At 42.6% G+C, this 18,090-nt stretch overlaps 1 protein-coding gene across 1 annotated transcript in view; it reads left to right on the top strand.

Moving 5' to 3' along the window:
- The first annotated feature begins 633 nt into the window (after positions 1 to 633).
- The window catches only part of LOC119167650 (cytosol aminopeptidase), a 98,082-nt gene continuing 80,625 nt past the window's right edge, over positions 634 to 18,090 (top strand). The window contains exons 1-4 of the mRNA XM_075865963.1: positions 634 to 934; positions 5,057 to 5,178; positions 7,932 to 7,986; positions 10,563 to 10,668. Coding sequence (XP_075722078.1) covers positions 836 to 934; positions 5,057 to 5,178; positions 7,932 to 7,986; positions 10,563 to 10,668 — 382 coding nt within the window. The 5' untranslated portion in view covers positions 634 to 835. The remainder of the gene's footprint in view (positions 935 to 5,056; positions 5,179 to 7,931; positions 7,987 to 10,562; positions 10,669 to 18,090) is intronic.

The following is an 18,090-nucleotide window of genomic DNA, read 5'->3' as shown; positions in this document are numbered from 1 at the left end:
CATCCTGAACAACTTCCGAACGGTGCTGTGCGAAAACTTCTTGCATCTTAAGCGAGCGGGATATTCGAGCATGCAGCCACCTCCAAAAGGTTCAAGCACTTGCACTCAAAAGGAGATCCTGAGTCGAGACAGTTGTCTATGTCATTCTCTTTCACATGGAATTGTGATATTGTGCGTAGAAAAAGAAATATGAACAACACGCCTTTGCAGGTGCATGAAATATGGATAATGATGGCAGCAGTAAGTTCTTGTTTCGAAACATTAGGCATTTAGCTTCTCTGTGTGATAGAGATTCTCGTTCGAAGGATAACAGAAAATGTCGATATGTTGGTCGAGGCTAATAAATTACCCTAATGCCTTTGAGAGATATGTACACTAGCTGAGATTCGTTTGATCAACAGAAATTTTGCTTTTGTGGTGATGGGGCAGTGCTCGCTTTGGAATAGCTCCAAGAAAACACCAACAGTTTATTGCCGGTTTGTATCATATTGACTGGAAAACCGAAACGAGAAGTGAAATGAAGAAAATTCGGTAAAGGGCTGTCTGACTAGCCATGCGGCCATGCATTCCGGTACACTGTAATTCCGGTTCCGGCTCCCCGGTGCGTGCGCCGGGTTAGAGTGCTAGCCGGGTCGTGTGGAGTGATCGCGTGTGTGCTGTTGCTGTGGTTGAGTGTACTATAGTAGCTGTGCTGCCTAAAGTGTGCATTTGTGTGTGTGTTTTTCTCACAATCGGTAAATAATCCGGCACGACCGATTCCGTATCTCAACGACCGCGGTGCACGCATTGTCATTTGTCAGCACGGCGTTCTCAAACACAGCGCAGTCGCCGATAAATGATCCCGCTCCTGCGTTCCTTAGCCTGTTTGAAGTCAAACCCACACGTCCTTTCGTCGGTCCTCTCAGCACATAGAAGCCTGGCTATGGCCGCTAAGGTAGGGGTTCCGGCAAAATATTGAAAAAAAAAAATTCTGCATGGTCGTCCTTACGCAGCACATCGCAAGCGAATGCATGTAGAATCGGTGCTCGGGTTGTAAATATGCAAATCGTGGAGCACTCACGGCCGAATTCCGTGCATTCCACGCTCTCATCTTCGCGGAGAAATAATAAACATGTGAGGGCCGATGTTCCGATCCACGCATGGTGGTTCAGTCATTCGACCAATGGTGATACTCATACTGCACGCCAGAGGTCAACCGCTCGTTGAAAATGTGCCGATTCACGCATTATATCGATGCCGAGTTGCAGTCGCTCAACTTGGCACAACTATTTAGCTGAAATGTCGTTCGAAGCATGCATTCAAGCCCATTTACCGCTAGTAGTTGTCAAGTTTGGCGTGCTCAAGTTGCACATTCGTGGCTATGAGAGTGTTCGTGCAATTCTCCGGTGATGGCTGTTCTTTTTTTTTCCATTCGCTTCTCGCGTAACCAAACGATCGAGCCTCTCATTGTTCGCGCAGTGCAATAGTCAAGGTAATACGCGTCATTCTCGTCCTGCAGCCGTTGCATTTGAAGAACACGCACGTTTTTTATTGCGACGTCTACGTGCCATTAGCAAAGTGCAGCGGGGTCAGGTGTACGAGCGGAGATAGTGCATAAAAGAACGAAAACTGGAATCTGAGCGTGTCTTGACGCGTCGTTGAGGCGTAAAGGAGTACAGTTCAAGGCACTGTAAATGGGCCACATATCCGCGAAACACGCGCGCACGCGGCTGCCTACTATTCGACACTGTTAGGAAGAATGCGAGGTTGAGATGTTTCTAGTCGTGCAAATGAATACACTTTCACGGTCCGTGCAAATATCGGGGAACGACTCGGTTCGTACGAAAGCATTCTCGGGCGCAGCGTGGCACTTACACGAGCAGTAAGTTTGTAGCAAATTCCATCCGCTGATAGTGCGCAGGATGTCCGGATCAGAAATGCGGTTAGCAAAGTGACAGCGATATCGATCTGCAGGACTTTACCGTGGAGCTGCCATTTGAGCCCGCGTAGAAACAGATGCATACACGACACCACCACGTGATCGGCGTCTGTGTGGTGTTGAAAACAAGGGAACACACACACCAGCGAGCACACGTGTTACCAGAGAGCGCCAGCACTCGCCGTGGTCTGTGAAAAGAAGCGCAGAGCTGAAAATGCCCACCACTGCTAGAAACATGTGGTCCCTTTATCTCAAGTCAAAAATCTTTTTATGGCTTGCTTGGGCACTGGTCATAAAATAGGGTCTTGCTAATTGATACATTGGAGATAACACCAGCTAGGAGGGGCCAAGGTGTACTTGGGAGCCATTTAGAGTCTGAACCTGCATGCTTTGGTTTCTGTCAACTGAAATAATGAAAAGAAATCTATCAAGATCCTTGCGTCGCTTCGCGAAAATATATGACAATTTACAACACTGTTCTATCAACACCACAGCCCCAACGTTTTGCAGCATTATTTCACACAACTGTGCATAACTACTTAGTTTCTCGTCACTTGTTGTTATGGATTATGCATGCAGTCATCTAATACCTTCAGATGCGTTTGCGGAACCCATGTGGGTCTTAGAAGCCAGCAGAATTCAAGTAGTCGGCGCAGCTCAGATATAATGCCACATTGATATTTGTGCTAGTAGTTCAGTGTTTGATAAGTGAGATTTGAGTTCCTTAATTAGCAGCATTACACGTTCCACTGGGTGTTAGTTTAATAATTTTTATTAGTAAGGCATGTAATATTGATAAGAACTAATATAAACTAGTTCTTAAGAATGTGTAGAGTATGTTATTTGTAGTACTCATGATAGCAATTTGAACAGATTTATGTGTACAAAACGACAACTGACTGCTGGCAGGTACTGAAGTGGCAACCTTCAAGTTCGGTTTGTTCCCTGCCGGATGTGAGCTGTGTTTTTGTCCACCTTACATTCTTCACATTAATATGATACTATCTATAAATGCATCCCCTGTACTTTTCTTTGCATTATTACCTGTCAGTTCTAACTGACATTGCATCTACCAAGAAAATAAACCCTTAAAATTCTTCTTCTTTCCTTTGATGCATGTAATTATAATATAAAGCTGTGTTAAAATTCTTTCTTTCCATTTCAGTTCAGTATTATTTAATGTACCCCACCATTTTCTATTGGCCAGGCTGCATTCCTATCACTGTAAGCTCTGCAAATTTCGGATATACCTCTTGACAGCCTGGCATTCATTAGTTAAACTTTTTCTCGCTAGTTTTTTTTTTTTGAGCATGCACAGCTATGTTACAAGTCAACTTGAACTGCTCTGGGTTTATTGCCAGTTTAATATTCTATTATTGCTTACACTTATCTGTGATAGCTTGTCATTTTCAATCGAGAGCCTTTTTTCTTTTATCTCACACTCCCCTCTTTTAGCTCTTACCATGCTTTCTGGAGCTAAAAAAGATGCGCGGACTTTTTCTTCTCGCTTAGTGAACAAATTGTGCCTAACACCCTCATTGTTGAGTCCAGATGGCAGTATGTCTGAGGCCTGCAGAAAGAGTACACAATGAGGCTATGAACTTGAGTAAAAGGCTGAGTTCAGGCTTTAATGGCAAACATAACTTGCACAAAGAGAGAACAAAAGCCACTGTAGAGCGTTCTTTGACTCGGCTGTGCGTGCACGAATTGGGTAGTATGTAAGCGATCTGTGTATCGAAGGGGGACTGCACCTATAATATAGAAGCGGCATTGTTCGGTTGCAGCTGCTAGTCTAGATTGAGGTCAGTGGGCTTCCCGCCCACTTTCTGTCAGTTGACGCAACTGGCGCAGTGCTGTTTTTGTTTTTTGCGGGTAAAATGGCTCCAGAACGCGCGTGCACATGTCACTTTGGAGGCTTTCACGATGGAGGTAAGATGGGCACAGGTTCCAGCAGGGTGGACGCACGTGTTTTGAATCTGCTTGTCAATTACTAGGATACAATCATTAACGAACATTGTGTAGGAGTCCAGTTTCACGTGATAATTTTATTATTATTGAGTCAATGCATGTAGATACTCTGTGTATGAGCACGAATCTTTATTCATGCCAAATTAATGTCATGTAAACAATGCACAACATCTTGCACAAAATTTTATGTAAGGGGCATAGCACTAAAAGAGAAGAATGTGGCCACGTGGCCCTGCAAGTATATATGACTGACATTCTATTTAAAATACACAAAGGAATCTCATTTTCCTGCTTATGTAATGGGTGCAGGAAATAATCAGTCATAATTCAGTGAAAGATGCAGACTGCAGATAATGAGAACAAAAACAATAGCTATCTTATGGAGTGAGCTGTTGCAGTACAAGGGTAACTGTTAATTGTGAAATGCTATTTCATCCCTCCATATAGTTTAAAATGCTTAGCTGGAAAAGTGAAAGCACAAGATGACACAGATAGCTTGAACTTTACATGCCTCATTTTGCTTACACTGGCTGGCTAATTTTGGCTGATACCACAAAACCGCAGTACCACAAGGCCCCCTCTGTGGTGAAAGATAATCCAACAAGTTTTCAAGGTAGGGTTCTTGCTTGGTTGTGGACCAAAATTGAAGATAGCAGCAGAATAGCCTCTTAGAAGCATGCACAATTGTGCTTCTAATTTAACGGTTTATTGAATATGCATGCACTTACCTATTCTTTTTAACCGCAAAGAACTCTCATGTAAAATTTGATGTGTTATCACAAGGGCCGAAAAACTGCCTTCATATGTTCTGACAATTTGTGACAATTGAGAATTTAATCCCGAGGCAGCACATTTTGATAGTACTAAGAAATCGTGCACATATCTGAAAGCTCTCATATGGGACTTAGGTTCCTAGGACACCACTGCTGCAAGTTCCACTGGGGAGAACAAGTTGAAAGAAATGTAGAAGGGGGGCTGGCTTTGTTATTGCCACATAATTCAAGGCTACCAAAAAGGGGAATGGGCACCTTTTTGGGTAGGGCCACGTATTCCACATTGTGCTTTCTTGAATAGAACATGTGTTTAATATAGCCTATGTCTGAAAATGTGCTTAAGATCACTGTACTTGTGTTTTGCTGTGCTCCCATGTATAGAGTAATGTCCTTACAGAGGCAGGCAGTCCTTCTTGGGGTCTACCAGGACAAGGATAAGGACAATGAAGGGGACTTTGTTCTCACTCCTAGCGCCAAGCAATTTGCGGCCGGCAGCAAGCTGACTGACCTCCTCGAATTGTGAGTTTTGACATGAGCTTGGGGTTGACTGCTACTAATATTTGGCACTAACATATCCATCACGCTATGCTGCTAACTCTCCCGTACTTCTCTGGGAAGCTTCCAGATTTGGACCTTTTCCTGCGTTTGTATGATTGGCTGGAAAAATCTCTCGGAAATCGAAATTTCTGAGCGTGGTCTGACCACATTGACAAAAATTTAACGCAGTCCAATCCAATTTTTAGTTTACCAGACATTGACATCTGTGCGTTGATATAAATGTGCAGTAGAATCGTGGCAATACAAAACAGTAACTCCCCTGCTGAACTTTACTGTGTCCAATGGGCCGAAGTACGGATGCTTTGAACACTTTGCCGTGTCACGGGTGTGTGTGTGTGTGTGTGGGGGGGATGATGCGAGTATTGGCATCGAAACCTTTGAGGGACAGTCGAGAGCAGCATGCTAGAAGCTTGGCATGTATGTGTGGGGCCAGCCCACTCGGTTTCAAAATGGAATCATCGTTTGCCAGAACTGCCGCACTCCAAACCACTGTCGCCGTCGGCACTATGATTGACAGCAACTACGAGCTGTAAAGTTACGCAGCGGTAAAATAAATCCAATAAAGTCATAAAAAGGCATGCAGCCTTTTAGCATTTGTGTCAACTTTCGCTTATGACTATAATGGAGCAGACTACGGCATGTTGTTTTTCAGTTTTTACTAAGCAAACCTTTGACACAAGTCTCGTATTGGCCCGCTGACCTCTGTCCCAGGATGACATACAGGAGTTCTGTAGTGTTTTCTGCATATATGATGGTTTGAAAACAGATATTGCTAATTATTTTTCATGGTACTTGAGACTTGTATTGCCGAAATTCTAATGTAGTTGGGAAAAACCCTGCATGCCTTTTTTAGGTTGGCCGCTCTCAAGCAATGCAATATATTTGCATGGAAAGTAAAAAGAACACAAAAATGACCGGGCTACCATTGCAATATAAGATTGCAACGCCAATGCCTACACTTATAGGGCTATCGGGGTCCTCCCCCTCCTTTGCCGCCATATATCAGTTTTATTTATTTTTTTTGCATGTAGAAAACTGTGAATTGGGCAGAAGTAAATTGATGTGCCTGTCCCCCCCGCCCTTCCTGTTTCGGAAATCTGGATTCAGATTCTTTGAACTCGGCAAGTATTATGTAGCCTTTTGCTTTTGCTTTATTTTTTCTGTTATATGTACAGAAATATATCATATGTTAAATCATAACATCCTAAGGACTAGCTGTTAGCAAATATAAATTAATATAAATATAAGTAATGGAGCCTGTACCCCTTAAGCAATTTAGTGATGCTGAGAAATAAGGTTTTCCTGTTATGAGTCCTCAGGCACTTCGGAAGCAGGCAACATGTGCACCTGACATTGTGACATTGACAAAAGCACGGGCACATTACCTTGGCGATGCGGCACCTCCGAGTGTCATTATTCTTGGAGGCCATTTCAAACAAGCTCCCTCAATTGAAGGCTTTGCTTGATTCCATATTCCCATATTCAGCCCCAAATTCCATATTCAGCCCCAAAATTTGGGGCTGAATATGGAATTTGAAAAAATAAAGCAAAAGCAAAAGGCTACATAATACTTGCCGAGTTCAAGGAATCTGAATCCAGATTTCGGAAACAGGAAGGGGGGGGGGGGCAGGCACATCAATTTACCTCTGCCCAATTCACACTTTTCTACATGCAAAAAAAAATAAATAAAAGTAAGATACGGCGGCAACGGAGGGGGAGGATCCCGATAGCCCTATAAGGGCTGAATATGGTATGAATTACCATATTCAGCCCCAAAATTTTTGCACTATCTCCGCCATTTCATGTAAAATCGGCACATGTCCAGGGCTCTGTGTCTGCTTTGCTCTTGTACTTTTTTGCACCGTTTTTTCATGCTTTCTGAATTTGTTCGCCATTTAATATATTTCAGAATCCATAGATTTCAGGCAGTGCATCAATGTGAGTGATGCGAACCTTGTTTCCGGTTCTGAAAATCACAGCAGTGACTGGTCACACGTGCAGGGCTTCCTCGCCTGTAGCTTTTTGCAATTTTTACGAAAGGTCAAAAGCAGTGTACATGCTTGCCAAGGGAAGAACATTCATGGCAGGCATACTAATAGGAAACAAAGTATATCTGAAATGCATCAGGGCAGATGAAAATTAAACCTATCTGGCACAGATCACTACAGTAGCGTAATTGCCGTAAAATAGGAAAATTCTCTTCAGTTCTACCTTAGCCCTTCTTTATCTTTCAAAAGCAATACTACAAGTTATTGATTTTGCACAACTGGTTTGTGATTTCCCATGTTCGCTCTTCTCATGGATGTGGCACAGATTGATTAAGTTACATTGTGGTCTGTTAGCGCCCTGGAATAATTCAATTTTTTATACTCTCAAGTTTTTATTCGCATCACACAGGTACTTTTAAAATGTACACTTAGAGTACTTTTAGTCAAAGGAAATCACTTGAATGGAACTCCTGCTTAGGTGGAACAAGTGTTTCTCACAATATTGGTTTCGTGTCTCCCAGCAAACAAAACTACTGTTAAACGAAAGATATTCTCCTGGTTCCTTCAGGTTCTCTTTAACCAGTGTAGTTGATAATACGTTGTCACAGCAGCGGTGATGAAGTTAATGACAGTGCTTTGATTTTGTGTTGTGAATACTATTTGAATGATTCACATTTGCACAATATCAGTATGTAGTTTTTGAACTCTGAATCGCTTGATTTACAGGACTAAAGGTTCTTTCAAGAAGGGTGAAACAAGAATTTTCTATGGCTTGGACGAGGTGAAGTTTATTATTATTTTCATTGCAGCATAATTTCTCGCTTTACTTTTCACATATCTCAGTTGTGCAGTACAACTGGGCTGACACATTTCTCTAAATATATTCAGATTTCTTCGCCTTTCTGTTCTGCTGTGGTTATTGGGCATGGTTTAAGGAATTGAACACCATGGCCTTATCCACAGAAATGTAGACCGTTACGGCTTTAGTTGCATAATGCTCATACTGCATTTTGACATTCTAATGAGATAAGAATATTTAAAGTCTTCATTGTAGGTATGGGTTTATGTTGGAGTGATATTCACTGTTCTTACGTGAAAGTGCTTATACCTTTGTGCTTTCCTTAGGATTTGCTTAAGTGATATTACCGTGATCTCAAACATTCAGTTTGATCTGCTGTGCTGTCTCGACAAAACACTAATGTTGGTTTCATTTGTAATTGTACTTGTTTCAGCTACATAAACTTTAAACACAAAGTCACCTATTTATATGTTACACAGCTTAATCTGCTCGCCACTTCTCTATTGCCTCCAAAAGTGACCGCAAAGAGTCCTCAGCCGAGTTTTATACATCTCACACGTTCTCGCCATTATAACCATAGTTTCGCTACAAATCTTTTCTGCTTCATTGAACTCGCAGTCTTGCCAACTTGGTTCTGGTACTATTTGCCAGGATATATCCGCTGCGGTCCTGTAGCAGTTACGATGTTCGGCTGGTGACCCAAAGGTTTCTCGTTTCGTCCCGCCTGCAGCTGTTGTGTTTTGATGGAGGTGAAATGCTGGAGGTCCATGTGCTGTGCAATGTCAGTGCATGTTGAAGAACTCCTGATGGTTGAATTTGGAGCCCTCTACTACGGCATTCCTCATAAGCATATCGTAGTTTCGCACATTAAACCCCAACAATTGTTCGCCAGTACAAACAAACAAGCAGAGGTAGTGCCGAGGCATGGATTTTTTAGGCTTCATGTCACCACTTTTTCAATAGATGTGGCACTGTTTCATGAGCAGCAATGGACTCGCAATCACATCAGCACTTCTGGAAATCAAGAGTACTTATAAGGGTTGCCATCGTTAAGATGGAAGAACTAAGAAAGGTGCTGACTCATTAAAAGGTTTATGCTTGGTTGCAGGAACATATGCTGTTTTGTTCTTCTTTAGAACAGCAAAAGTTCATTCAAAGAGTTCATTTGCGTCACTGAGAGAGGAAACTTGCGTTGGTCACAGCAGACTGTGGTGTCTTCTCAGGAAAGCAAAACGTGCTGTTTGGTCTGTCGGATGACAGAAGGTTTTCTATAGTGCGGTACATTAAAAAAAAATCAATTATCAATACATACTGTCAACCCCAAAGGGATTATAATGGGTGGACAATCCAAGACTGCGATTTAGTACTGTCAAAATAAAAAAATAAATAAAGCAATAAATAACGTCATTGCATTGTAGTTTGTGGCCTGCTTACACAGGGATTTAAATACAGTAGACTCTCAGTAAACGAAAATCTGTTTAACGGAATTGCTGCCTAAATGGAACGAATGCTTCTGACAAGATTGATTTTGTTCTTGCATTGTGTGCCCCTGTTCATCTGTCAGTAAACGGAACTCCTGTTAGATGAAACACATTTCACTGGTCCCTTCAGGTTCCGTTTAATGAGAGTCTACTGTAAGTGATGTTTTTCATGGCTCTAGGTATGCTACTTTCAGGCTCCCAAAATTGATTTTCTGTTGTGTGTGCACCTGGTAGCTTGTGAGTCTGAGCCCTATACGTAAAGCACCACATTCCTGTTTTATTTAGTACCCACTGAGGGCTGAGCTTCAATTACGTCTTCTGCGGAACAATTCAGTTGTGGGGGGTCGCTCAAACATGGTTTTTGATGGGTCGAGGCTTATTGGCAATGATTTTGTCACTTAGGTGCCTATTACTTTTTGATAATTAAAGGGACATGAGATACCGTCACCAAAGATGCCGAAGTATCTTCTCTTTGGCTGTGCAAACTCATTCCTAATAATTTTTTTTTATGAACAAGGGGCTGTTCTTAGTAAAGGTGACTTCTTCCCCACCTCGGTACACTGTACTCATTGACAACTTTCCATAGCAGTTGATGGAAGAGTTTAGAGACAAACGCACGTGCACAAAAGAGTCCCACAATCGCATGTACGTTTGTTCAAGCTATTGAACAGGAGTAAAATCTGGTATTCAGCAGCACTTCTATTGATATACTAAGGCATAAAATGCACTAATCTGCACTAAATCAGTATTTTTCTTATGCTGTGTTCCTGTACATTTTGGAAAATGCTAAACCATTTCAATGTTGCTGGTTAGGCTAACTGTAAGTGTTTAGTAAAGCACTATCAATATATGCAAGACCAACTGGCATCATAACAAAGGTGTAAAATTTTCGCTTTGTAGCTTTTTGTTCTCTGGCTCATAGAGTGGAGTGCTTTCATATTGTAACTGAAGTAACTTCAAAAACTTCTTGAAGCTGTATTATGTGCGACTCTGTTTGCTGCTATCATTAGTAACACTTTGTGTGCGCGTTACTAAGGTTTCTACATAGCTCATCAAATTGTGGAATCGACTGTGCAGAAGTACTCAATCACCTCTGTTGTGCACCTGGGTCCTCGGCAAGCCGAGGTTCGGGAGCTTGAGGAGTGCGATGAAGCTGCGGAGAGCGTTCGAATTGCTGTTGCGGGTAAGCCTTTAAAACCTGCCTATTGACGTTTTGTCACATATCGTATGTTATGGGCTGTATGCGTTAATATGGCATTATGTATCAACGAACTGCAAATCATAGGCTGCATGGCAGTGCACCTATGCATGTGGGCTGAGTGACTGCAGGTTTTATCGACCATACACTCATGACTATATCTTTTGGACACTTCAGTAATAGCACCATTGCCGAGGCTTTATAAGCAAGTGGAAAGATAGCATGACCAGAGGACTGCTGAAAAACTACTGTTGAAAGTGCATGTGTGTCAGTCGGCCACACACACTCTTCGGGCAATGTCGTAGTTGCCTTCAAGATGAGCTCACGGTATGGCAGTTGGCTTACGTTCCTGTCACACTTGGCCCGTTCAACTGTGCATTGAAATGTTTGTTGGGTTCGTTTTACTCCATTAGATGTCATTTTGTTGTACACACTCCTGTCAGCTCGCAGACCTTTGCTTAGAGTGAACCACTTCACATCATTCTTCACTAAATCCCTTCATTCATATTTCAGTGAACAGTAAAAAATTTCCAATTGAATGCTTATTGCGTCATGAAATGTGTTGAGCAGGGAGTTCACAATGCTTCTAGAAGAGTGCGAAAATAGGCGCCGTGCAAAACATCTTAAAGGCGAGATGCGATTTGAAAAAAAAAAAAAAAGTGGCGTTATTTTGTAGCATAGGGCAAATTTTTGCTGTATATACCGTCGGACCCCTTTGTAACAGACACTGATATAAGAGACAAGTGGGTATAAGAGACACCAGTGCGCCTACAGTAAAATATGGGTTGATCAGAAAATGCATACGAGGTACCCTGCTTATAAGAGACGTCTCATGTAAGAGACAAGAATTGCCTGAAGCATGCCTCTTATAAAGGGGTTCAGCTGTATAGCATTTTATGCTGATTTCAAATATGTAATTACAATATAACCACGTTACAATGGATCTGCTTACAACACACACTTGGATGCTACATACCAATTAGCATCTTTATGCCAACCTACTTTATTTGTTCTATTGAATGAGCTTCGTTTACTACAGGTTCTGGTAGAACTGACAGTCCGATATAATTGACTACAATGTGAGGTCATAAGGTGGTCAGGACTCCCTTACAGCATACTTTTCTACCACGGACATCCCAAATTCAATAACTTTAGATTTCAAATATGGCATACTTTTGGGATGGGAATATCGCTGTGGATATCGGCGTACCGATTTAAGAAAGAAGGCTGCCTATCTCGAGTGTGTTAATAATTAATTAGGTAAAGCTATGGCAACGAAAAATTAACGTGCAGCTTGCTTGCTTTTGCATGTTGGGCACTGCCATGAAACTGCGGGCTGTTGCCACCCCTGTTCCGAGCGACCAGTGCGTGACTAGCTTGGTGGTAGTCCGCTACCGATGCGCAAGATGCGCATTCCCGGTACTAAAGAGCCAGCGGCTGATGTGATTCATTGCTTGCGAAAAAGCACATTACGGATTCTTCGTTTTCGCACACCCACTGGCGCGACGTCTTGCCCACCTAGTTCGGGGCGTAGTTAAGCCTAGCCACGATTGCAAAAAGCACAGCTGCGAGGTGCATGGCTGGGTGCCCAATGTTTTAAGTACAACATGCTCGATCGCCAGTGCAAGGATTTCTCCCACGGTGACCTTCGTCACAAGGTCCGAAGCGCTGATGAGCAGAACCTTCCCGCTGTTGTGAAATGAGAGTTAGGGTATCCCATGCCGCCTGTATAATTGTTGCGGCTCGGGTATCGCTGTATCGCATCCCATTCATCGCTGTTGCGACTTAGGATAGCGTGGTCTAGACTGGGGCCATGCCCCTCTCATGGGAGGACGAGTAAAGCAGCCGGAGCTAGTAACAGGAACATTTCCTGTTTTTACTCGCGTAATGAACCCACTCGCATAAAGAACCCACCCTTCACCTTGCTGCTTGAGAAAAAAAAATGTATCTGTTCATTTTATTTTTAGGTGGAAGCCAGTGCCATTGACGATCAAAAAACGTAAAGCCAAGCCAATATATAATAAAACAACACCGCAATAAAAGTCATAACACAGTTTCACAACCGTGCTAAACAGTTGCGAGCAGCACGAATCAAAATTTAAAAGTCACGATGGATGGATGGATGGATTGATATGTGCTTTGCATTGAAGGGTTTAATTTTCACTCGTGCCTTAAACCCCAGTGCTTTGAAAAACTGTGCGCCATCATCCTGAACTATAGGGTGAAGCCCTTTACAGAACATTATCAAGTGTTCGGCAGTTTCCTCTTCCTCTCCACACGCACTGCATACCGTGTCTACTCCTTCGTATTTGGCCCGATATGTCTTGGTTCGCAATACTCCCATCCTGGCCTCAAACAGTAGAGAACTACCCCGAGTATTATCATAGATCCTTTCCTTGGCAATTTCCTGCTTAAAAGTTCGATAAATCTCTGGGCGGACTTCTTTATCATGCTAATTCTCCACATATCGGTCTCAGGTTCCTTCACCTTCTTCTCAACTGATAATTCTTTTTGGTTTGGCCCCCTGCTGTTTTCTAAATATTTACCAGTAAATTTTCTGGTTCGCTTTCTCCATTTTGTATCGACATTCTTCATGTACAAGTAGCTGAATACCTTCCTGGCCCAACGCTCCTCCCCCCATTTCTCTCAATCTCTTCTCAAATTTTATCTTGCTGCTAGCTTCCCTGCCCTCAAATGACGTCCATCCCATATCACCTTGTACTCCCTGATGTGGTGTATTCCCGTGAGCTCCTAAGGCAAACCTACCTATTCCACGTTGCTTAATTTCTAATCTTGCTTGCTTCTGATCTCATGCACAAGACCGCATTGCCGAACGTCGAAGCAGGTACCATGACCCCTTTCCATATTTCTCTCACCGCATCATACCTATTGTAATTCCACAGTGCCCTGTTTTTTATCACTGCTGCATTCCTGTTACCTTTAGCCGTCTTGTATATTTCGTGTTCCGTTACGTACTCGGCCCTATTGCTTATCCATACGCCCAGATATTTGTATTTATCTGTTATCTCTAGCATGACCTCCTGTATTCTAAGCTCACTACCTTCGTTGTCATTGAAAATCATGACTGCTGATTTTTCCCTACTGAATCTAAAATCTAACCTATCTCCCTCATTACCGCAGATGTCCATCAATCTCTGCAAATCGTCCTTGTTGTTGGCCATTAGCACTATATCATCTGCGTACATTAATGCTGGTAGTGCCTGATCAATAAGTTTTCCTTGTTTGACTAAAGAGAGGTTGAAGCCCAGTCCACTTCCCTCTAATTTTGCCTCTAATCCTTGTAGGTACATCATGAATAATAAGGGTGACAGGGGGCACCCCTGCCTAAGCCCCCGTACTGCTAGGAACCCTTTTCTCAGCCCTTTCTCACTCTTGTTGTGAAAATGGAGCCATTGCACCACTTGATTCGTCTTTGTCTATTGTGGTGCATAAAGTACTTCTTTGTTGAAATTTTTTGTCACCCTTGTTCTTATATATTCAATAGCTTCGTCCCCTTCTAGCCTAGCACCTTGGGCTGTAGTTATAAAGTTCTGCTCTAGGCTCGTCTCATTTCTTAGGGAGTTTAGATGGTTCCAAAATTTCACAGCTGCCTTTCTATCTTTTTTATGTACTTCTGCCAGCCACTGAGCTTCCTTCCTTCTAATCTTTTCATTGATCAGAAGGGATGCATCCCTTCTACAGCTTAGAAAGGTTGCCCATTTTCTTTCCACATCATCTGTCGGTTCACCCCGCTGCTTAGCATGCTGTGTTCCCTAGAGGCTTCCTGTCGTTTTGCTATGGCTCTCTTAACTTCCTCATCCCACCAACTTTTGGGTTTGTGTCTTCTTTTCCGGGGTGACTTGACTTGTCACGTGCCTTAGCAAGCTCTAGCTCAAACAGTCTAATTAGATTCCTGTATGTCCACACTGTTTTATTATCCTTAGTGATTTCTCTCTCAATTTGTTTAGTGGCTATTTCAATTTACCTTTCTGAATAAATATTTTCCTGTAGTTGCTCATCTTGTCTCCTTCCTGCTTTCACTGCTCTTCCAAAACTTAGCTTGATACGTTTGTGATCACTACCCAGACTTCTGGAGCCACCTTCATCTATGTGCATTCCCCTGAGCTTATCATACACACTATGTGACATCAGTGCGTAATCTATCGTTGACTGCAGCCTTCCTACCTCCCATGTTATTTGCCCTTCACACTTCTCGGTACTGTTGCAAATGATCAAATCAAGCCTTTCACACATATCCATGATCATTTTGCCTGTCAGGTCAGTATACCCATCTATATCTTCTATGTGTGCATTCATATCTCCTAGTGTATTTATCTCCCGCTCTCCTCCCAACTCCCGCATGTCCTTTGATATACACTCTACCATTGCCTAGTTTTTCTCTGGCCTTTGCTCCCGTCCACAAGTACAGGAAACCAAGGAGTGTCGTTTGCCCTGCCACTTTCCCTTTTAGCCATAAATGTTCCTTGCACTCCTGCTTGACCCTTTGCCAGTCTGTACTTTTATGAATGAATGCCACAATACCAGCCCCTTTCTGCTGCCTTCTGTTCTATTACAATATTCCCACGCGTAGTCCGGATTGTTAGGAGGTTGTTCCATGTCCCTAAGATGTGTTGTTACAAAACCGTATACCATCGGCCCCTCCTCCCTTATCTGTTCTTCTATCTCTTCTCACTTTTGTGCACTGCCATTACATTTGTGCGCACTGCGACATTTGTGCACTGCCATTAGATGCTGCATTTTTATTGTTGAGTTTGTCGTAGAGAACTTAATTGGACACCTGCTGCACAGGGCGCCTTCGGCTGGTATGCTAAGTACATGTCTGGTTTTAATCTTGGTTGAGCATGCGCTGCAGTATGTGAACCGAGCGCCTGAACGACAACACTTCTGCGTCGATCCGTGTGCATTCGTTACTGGAGAAAACAAAAGCTACCAAAAATATCCGTCGCGCATTTCACAGGCCAACACAAACAAAACCTTCAAGCGAAGTTTTCACTGTTATAACTCCTGTTATTTTTTTTTCTCCCGGGTAATGAACCCTCCCCCCAAATTGGCGTCAACTTTTCTATAAAAAAAATAAGGTGGGTTCATTGCGCCAGTAAATACGGCATTTACAAGTACTAGTTACGTGATCATACTACATGAGTCAAAGAAGCACCTCTGAGCATCTCTGTGCTGGCGTTTCATGCCCTGGTCTTCCCAAGATTCCCTGCATGGAAAAACAATTGAGGCCAGGACGGTCAAATGAGATCGTCATCTTAATCTCTGCCCTCGAAAATGGAAAGTCAAACACCGCCTCCTTCCCAACCTAGGAAAGAGGAAATAGGCATGCTCAGTTCGTTGCATGGTAAGGGAAAAATACACACAATACACGACACAACTAGCACAGTGCGATGACGGGGAGTCGTCGCGCAGAATTTACTCATCGGGGAGGCATCGCTGCTGGGCAGACCACGGTGTGCGAGATATGAAGACGTGAAGGCCCCATGGAATGTGAAGGCGCACAGACGGAAAAAGCCCTTGTGGGGCAATTCGTCGGTTGCACCTGTCCCTGGGGTTTCTTGACGAGGCGAACCGACGACCCCGAAGAATTCGCCATGCGACTGCTGTGTTGACGCTGCTTCGGAATGGTACTCTCGGCTGCTGCGGAGGGCTTGGGCAATGACAACTTCGTGACGAAAGGAGCCGGTGATGTGGTATTGCACGATTTTCTGCATCCGTCGCCATTTGAAGGACAAAGACCCTGTGGGATTCAGGCGAGGCACAACACCACCAACGAGTCAATACTGACAGTAGGTTCAAAACACGCTTGTGCGATGTTCGTGATGAGTGCGGGGCGCGATCGTAATCGATTAAACTTCCGCTTACAGCTGCCTTAACTAAGGCGTAATTGGATTATCGTACTGAATTATGTTGTACCCGTGAATACGTAATGGCTGCACTAAGTATCTCAATTTTAGACAGCTGCTACTTTGCGATGCACAGAAGCAGACTAAGCTATCCCGGAGGTGTATCCCGGAACGAGCATCGGACCAGCGAGGTGTACTGGGGCAATGCGGCAGAAGCAGACAATCGGAGGTCTCGAAATAAATTTCATACGGCTGTTTTTTGAACACGGAATGCTGTTTACAAAGTACTTTTTAGATGAGCCCAAAACGGAGGTGCCGTTGCGAAGCCATAAATTAAAAAAAGAAAACGCCTACTTTTTCTTTTCTTTTTTACAATGATTTTTATCAGCTCGGAAGGTGCGAAAATCTTTTTACAGCATGTATATGTAGTTTTCACTGAAGATATTTTGTAATCAGAGAAAACGGGCTATAGAAATTGAAGATGTGATTTTCAAAGAAAAACCTTTTTTATGCCCCATTGAGAATAAATCTGTATATGACTCATAATTTTCTCCGGTTATAACAGACTCATTCAGTGTTTACACTAAAGACTGTTTTAACAGTAGTTCAGTTATACATACCAAAATCCTCTTCAGTATAGAGGTCTGTTCTAATGAAGTTATACTGTGGTTTTATAGTAAGTTGTGCAGGTTCCGTTTTCTGCCATGACAATGTGTAAATTGTAACTTTCTTTTAGAGAAGCTTTTTCTGTCTCTAAACTTGTATGGTACTGTGGGCCATTAAAAGCTCATATAGGTCTGCATTAACCGGAGAATGCAAATAACTATCAATAAAGTGTTTATAAGATGTTTAATGAACAAGGAAACACGTAATGTGAGAATTCTTAGAATCCTCAGCCTATACTAATTGCTTACTATAAAATCGGAATAATTATACAGGTAATACCAACTTTTAAAAGAGATAATTCCACCCTTCACATGTTAAGGAATATGTGGAGAAAATATCCCGATCAGGCTGTCAAAAATAACTTTTGTAACTTCATTTTATAACTTCGTGTCCTTGGACCAAGATGTATTTTTAACTTTAATATAATTCTGTGTGATTGTCTGAATTTTTATTATACCATTGAAGCCATTTATAAGAGACACTGATGTCAAAGAGAAGTTAGTATAAAAGGCACCAGTATGCCTGCGTTGAATTGGGGGTTGATAAGAGAATGCATAGCTGGTGCCCTGCTTATAAGAGGCACTTCATTAAAAGGCAAAAAATGCTCCCTATTGTGTGTCTCTTATAGAGGGGCTTGGCTTCGTTACAATGCTTCACCATTGCCAGAGATGTAGACTAAGGGACTGAATTAAAGCTTCTGCTGATGGCCCTGGTCAGGTGGTTAAATCGCTCACAGTGTTTGCTAATGCATCTTTTATAGATTTGTCAACATATGACAGTTGATGAACAAATCAGAACAACATATCTTTTTTACAGTAGCTGAAGAAGCTTGGGTGCAAGGGTGAACTTAAACGTTTTCTTTCCTGAGCTGGGA

Source organism: Rhipicephalus microplus, chromosome 6 (assembly GCF_043290135.1).
Source record: "Rhipicephalus microplus isolate Deutch F79 chromosome 6, USDA_Rmic, whole genome shotgun sequence".
NCBI lineage: Eukaryota > Metazoa > Arthropoda > Arachnida > Ixodida > Ixodidae > Rhipicephalus > Rhipicephalus microplus.
Note: the sequence above shows the minus strand (reverse complement) of the source record. Positions and strands in the feature narration are given on the sequence as shown.